This window comes from Copidosoma floridanum, unplaced genomic scaffold, assembly GCF_036245765.1.
Source record: "Copidosoma floridanum isolate Cflo_tuat_1 unplaced genomic scaffold, Cflo_Japanese_pri ptg000019l, whole genome shotgun sequence".
In the NCBI taxonomy this organism is placed as follows: Eukaryota; Metazoa; Arthropoda; class Insecta; order Hymenoptera; family Encyrtidae; genus Copidosoma; species Copidosoma floridanum.
In genome coordinates this window covers 20,888,072-20,894,071 of record NW_028321896.1, presented here as the reverse complement: position 1 = coordinate 20,894,071, position 6,000 = coordinate 20,888,072, and the positions used below count along the sequence as shown (strand labels likewise).

Here is a 6,000-nt window from a genome sequence, read left to right as displayed (position 1 = left end):
GGCCACCGACTGACTGCTGTGCTGCTGTTTGGCTCTGGCTCTCTATAGCTGGCGTCGTCTTCTTGTTCAGGGCTTCGGCGACTGCTACATACACTATACTTGTAGACTTTCCTGCGTGTAACATTATCTTATCCGTATATAATTACACGCGCACTTGAACTTGCTAATTGTTGTTGACATTTGAGACGCTACGTTATACATGTACATATATGTCCACGCACGCCGCGTCGGCTGCACCGCTGCAGTCGTATAGCAACAACAGCGGCCGCACTGGTCCATATACACACACTCTGACGCTTCTCTCTCGTCCGCCACAGCATCCGCAATTTCCTTCCCCGAGCTCACATGCCGTCTCTCTCTCTTTTGCTCCTGCGCGGTATATATTAACTAACTATTGTTTACCATAATGTTGTACTTAGCTTATACATAATTATACCGCAATACAATATTAGTACCTATATAGCTTATGCAATTTTTATATGTTAAATGTTATGTACCTATACTCATATAGATACTTGCTCGAAGAAAAAGAGCCACACGACTTTCGGACATATACTTTACAGGGTGATGCACCGGTTATGCCTAGTATATCCATGAGAGTATAGAAATGACTTTCAAATTATATTTGAGTAAGTTGTACCTATAACATAATGTTTATTATGTCTTCCGAGAATTCAACATAAAACAATACAACGTACATGCGGCATAATACATGAAAATACAGTAAAATTAATGCATTGCGAGAAGAATTTGTCGGTAGAGCTGAAAAAAAAAAAAATTAAAAAAATTAAAATTACACTTAATTTACTCTATTATCATACGGATACGATAACAGATAGCAAAGAATAAAAAAACCTTATCACCGCGTGTTCCTGACACTTATGATGTGATAATCGATTTTACTAAAAATTTTCATTTTTTCTCGGAAAACAACAAATTCTTTGCACCTGTAAATAGTGGATATACAAATATAAGGTAAGAACCTCTCTTTTTCCAAACAACTGTCTTCGAAATTATAGTTTTTTTTTTTTTTTTTTTTTTTTTTTTCAAATTTTAACCTTTAAACCGTGTTTCAATTAAAGTAATAAAAAAAAAAAAAAAAAAAAAATACATTTCCTTACTCAACAAGTTAGCAGTGCAGCTCTTTAGTAATTTCGTGCTTATATATACGTACCTATGCATTTTTTTTCGAGCAAAAAAAAAAACCATTTTATTGACAACCCAGTAGGGACTGTTCGTTATTTTTACAGTCCGCTCATAATTATTTTTTATTGCATACCTGAGACTCAAAACCACAGGGACGCGAGAAGAGCTGCTATTATTATTAAAAAAAAAAAAAAAAAAAAAAAAAGGTATACACTAACAATTAGAAATGCACGCAGAACTGCGACTATGTCAAAATTAAACATATTTAATGATAATACCTACTATTGTACGTTACGTTGGGAAAAAAGAAAAAAAAAAATTCAGCAAAAGGAGTTACGTGGGAAAATTATTGCACTCCTCAGCGGGAGGGTTTTGTGGACCGCGAAGCAAGAAATAATGTGTATCATAATGGCAATGTTGGCTTTAGTTAATTTTCTTCTTAAAAAGTCTTGAATTTAGAGAGAGAGAGAGAAATACATATATACCTACTTGCAAGCTGGAGCCATTACAACGAAATTTATACTCTCTCCATAGCGGCGAGATAATTAAGCGTACATTATGTACTAAATAAACTACATTTATGTAGTAAGTACATGCGTGCATAAACGAACCTCGATGTCTCTCCTGTTTTTTATTTTTTTACTTAAGTGGGAAAGCGATGGTCGAAAACTTGAGCCATAAAAGCGTATAAAAGCATTTGAAAATGAGATAAGTAATAATAATAACAATATATCTCACTCGGTACAAACACCTTGAAAACACACTATATCGACCCATTTGGAATCGTTTGTATTTAAAATAGTATTTAACAGAAATACACTACATAGAAAACCACAATATTGCTACTCGTAGGTATCAACGAAAAAAAAATCATTCAAGTCGCACTACTACACGTGTGACGCGTGTAAGTCTTGATGTGGAAAACGAAATATGCAGTAGATTTATTTACCTATGATCGAAAGTATGGTATTATATTTATACATACACAAGACTAAAATGTCAAAGAAAGCATCAGCATCGTAAAATAAAAAAAATCGTTTCTCACGCGTCAATTTTATACGTACATGTATACACATATTAGTGAGTGTAAGTGCAAAGTAATAGCGTAAAAAAGAGGAGGCTATATCCCAGCCGTGCTCGTGACTTCTCGAAACCGCAAAAGAACCAGTTTCGCAACGGGGACCCGATTCTCGGGACTCTGCAGTTGTCCAACTGCAACCGATGCTTGCGACCAACACGCGCCATTTTACCCTGGCTTGTACCACGCGTTGTCAAGATACCTACTTCGCAAAACGTAACATGAATGTAAAACCACTGCATTCAAGTTCAATGGGTGTTACTTATGAGGCTATGAAAAATTTTTTCATTGGGATATAATCAAACGTAACTTTAACTAAATTTTTCATAATTATTTGTGAGCCAATCGATTACGCATTTGAAACGAATAATTTTCTGTTGTCGATCAAGTATGCGCTCATTACAAAAAAATCTGTATACTTACCTACGGGTACACCTTCGAAAAAGTTTAAAATAGCGCGCCTTTCGTTTGAAGTTGGAAGTGTTGGAACCAGTTTACCCACGTTCCACACTGCTTACAACATGTCCCCGCCTCGCTTGACTATGAAGTGCCAAATATTGACATTAGTGCGTGAACTTATCGAGTGTATTTCTTCTTTTTATTACAATTTTTTAATCAATCGCCGTATATGAATCAAAATCCAGTGCTTCTTACGAGCATCGCAATGTCTACTGCCGAAGTTTCGGAACACGCTTCAAACTCAAACGGTTCGCACACAACAGGTTAATTTTGAGGTTAAGATTGTACTTTTAATTGTTTGAAATATATTTGTGATAAGTCAAATTATTTCACAGATGAGACTGATATTGAAATTAAAATGGAAGTGCCCGAAAAGTGTGAAGAAGAGTTTACTTTTCAAAGTGTCAAAGGCATTCAGCCCCAAGTTATTATTCATGATCCAACATTTGGTATTTGGACATCCGAAGCTGAATCTTGTTTGATAAAGTTGTACAAAAAGTACAAGCCCATGATTGGCCAGCATACAAGGTTTAAAAGTTTTCGAGATATGTTTGATACAATTTCGGCGGAAATGAAAAAATATGGATTCTTCTTCAGTCCACAAAAGTGTGAGAACAAATGGAGGGTCATGGAACGCAAGTACAAAACCTTGGCGTTGAGAGAAAAACTAAAAAAACCTGGCCGAATAAAACATTATGGACGCTGGCAGCACAAAAAAGTATTTGATGAAATATATAGCGAAGAAAACAGAAATATTTATTTGGAGGTACGTGTTTCTTCATCCTAAAAAGCTTGTTTCTTTCAACTTTTTCCTAAAATATCTGAAAAATAAAAATGCTTCACAGAAAGATGCAGCAACTGAACAATCTCTGAATGTATCTGCTCCAAAAGTAGATGCATTCTTCGACTCCATGCCAACGGAAAATGGACAAACTTCATTGACAGATATTGTTAAAACTCAGACTAATGCGATCCTTTCAGAAGTAAGGAAAATTTTCAACGATGCAGAAAACAATCGGGAAAGGCGACACTTGGAACAAATGATACTATTTAAAAACCTACTCAACGTGCAAGAGAGACTCTTAAAAATCGAAGAACAAAAATTGGCACTGAGAAAAGCAAGTGTAGCAGTGATGTCGCAAAGTATGAAACACTTTACTTAGGTAATTTTTCACCAAAGACTAATCGTTGTAATATAATTAATAGTGACCGAGAGTGTTACTTCATATTTTTATACTTGTATTTGTAAAATGTGCGAAAAGTGATTTTATCATAAGAGTAACTGTAAGAGATAAGTACCAGTAGAGTGTGCAAACACTAGGTGGAGTTGAATTACTAAAACCTAGCTTATAGTTACATCAAATTGATTTAAAAAATTTTTGATTATTTTTAATTTTTAACTAACGTTAATGAATGAAATGACGTTGAGTAAAATTTATTGTGTCCTTTAAATTTTTGAACAAAATAAAAGTAACATAGATTAAGGTAATGACAAGTTTTGAAATGTATAAAACTATGCTTTGGCGTTTTTTTAAAGTTATGGGTAAAGCACAAAGTTTAACAATGGGATGCATAATGTACACTGAAAAAACGAATTTATTTTAAATATCTATATTTTGTGTGATACTTGATTCTTCAATATCAAATAAAAAAAAGTTCTGTAAAACGATTTCTCGATGAACTGAAGCATAAATGTTTTTGTAATTTAACTAGCTACAATGACATAATGAAAAGTAATTTACGTTTTTTTACGATTCATGGCTTTAAATTAAAAACAGTAAAACTAAAAATTATGGTTTGAAAAAGTTTTGAATTTGTTATGACAATAAAAAAACTCTGACCCTCTCACTACTTAGCTTTAAAAGATAAAAATGTTTTTTCTTTCTAACTCCCAAACTCAATATTTTATGAGAGTATCTTTTTTGTAAATCGCACATAATTTTCTCGAGAGAATCAAATAAGTAAACACTCCAGATTGCGCAAAATAATCAGTCACACTTTAGATGTGCCTCAACTGATCCACACAACCATACCTGCATTCGTTTTATAATATTTTCCTTTTAAAAGTCCATTTTAATGTAATTTTAGAACTTATTTTGAGATTGTGAAAACAAATATTACTTTTCTAATAGTTAAAAATCACTTACTATTTACGTACACGAGATAAGCGTTGCATTATTTTTCTTATCTGACTTAATTTTTTTTCTTCGAATAACAATTATCATTGTTTTCATATCTTAATTTTATTGTTTACTAGGCGCTCATTATCTAACTTAAAAAAAAAAAAAAAAAAAATCTGAAAAGTCTCGGTAGGTATTCGATTTTATTTCTTATTAATGACGTACGAACGAGTTTACGAAATTCCGGTCTAAAATTAAAATTAAAAACATAATGCATAATGTACAAAAGTATTGTGTATCCTAGATCAGCCAGATGTCAAATGTAGAGACCAAGTAATAACGTACAAATAATAATAACTTCCTGCTCAAACTGCGAACGCGCGTCCCTCGTAAAAATTTATTATTATTGCGAGAGTTAAACTCAAGGGTTCCTGTTTTTCAACACAATAATTCAAATAACAAAGTACTTAATATTGATCAAAATTAAAAAAGTAATTTACATTAATGGCGAAGTAGATACATGCAACGACTGGTAAGACACGATCGATATACCTCTAAACAACGATAATTAACTTTCTGATTGATAAGTACTTACTTGCATTAAAAAGTAAACCTGATCGTGCAAGCATGCATAATAACGTTCATCATGTGAAGTTAAAACAAAATTCTCGAAGGGATGATAATTGCGCGAAAATTTTTTTAGAGGGAGAAAAACTCGTGCAACAGCAGCAGCAGAGATGGCGGCACCGGGTGGACTTTCCCGATGTAGCTGCGAAACCTATACTCTAGACACACTCAGAATGTCAGAGAGAGAGAGGATATGGCACAAGCGGTCGCGGCGGCTCCTTCTTTCTCTCTCTTCTTCGGGCTCTGCATGCATGCAGTTGAGCTGGATATTATACATATAGCCATACAATGTGTAAAGGAAAAAGAGCGCGGGTGTGTATCCAGCACTTGGTAAATGGGAAGGCCAGCCTAGCTGATGTATAATAGCTGCAGAGAGAGCCGAAAAGAAGGGTGTAATAGGGGAGGACACGTATACATACACACAATGATAATCTCACATATATATATTGCACACGCCAACGCGGGGGGAGAGTGACTGTAGGTATATATACTTTACCTATACGCGAGCGTGAGAGATATATACCCTATAGGTGGACGGACGGCCCAGCCGGAGCCAGGCCGACCGACAGT

At 34.5% G+C, this 6,000-nt stretch overlaps 1 protein-coding gene across 2 annotated transcripts; it reads left to right on the top strand.

The window, feature by feature from the left end:
• The first annotated feature begins 2,753 nt into the window (after positions 1–2,753).
• Positions 2,754–4,258, top strand: LOC106643650 (uncharacterized). Of its 2 annotated transcripts, none has more exons than XM_014358865.2 (3): positions 2,754–2,931; positions 3,019–3,449; positions 3,529–4,258. In XM_014358865.2, exons 1-3 carry the CDS (start codon positions 2,853–2,855, stop codon positions 3,844–3,846), a joined length of 828 nt encoding a protein of 275 aa, XP_014214351.2. In that variant the 5' UTR covers positions 2,754–2,852; the 3' UTR covers positions 3,847–4,258. The 2 variants fall into 2 exon arrangements, with proteins under 2 accessions (XP_014214351.2, XP_089449388.1); XM_089593262.1 differs by having other exon boundaries at positions 2,754–2,946.
• Positions 4,259–6,000: the final 1,742 nt, after the last annotated feature.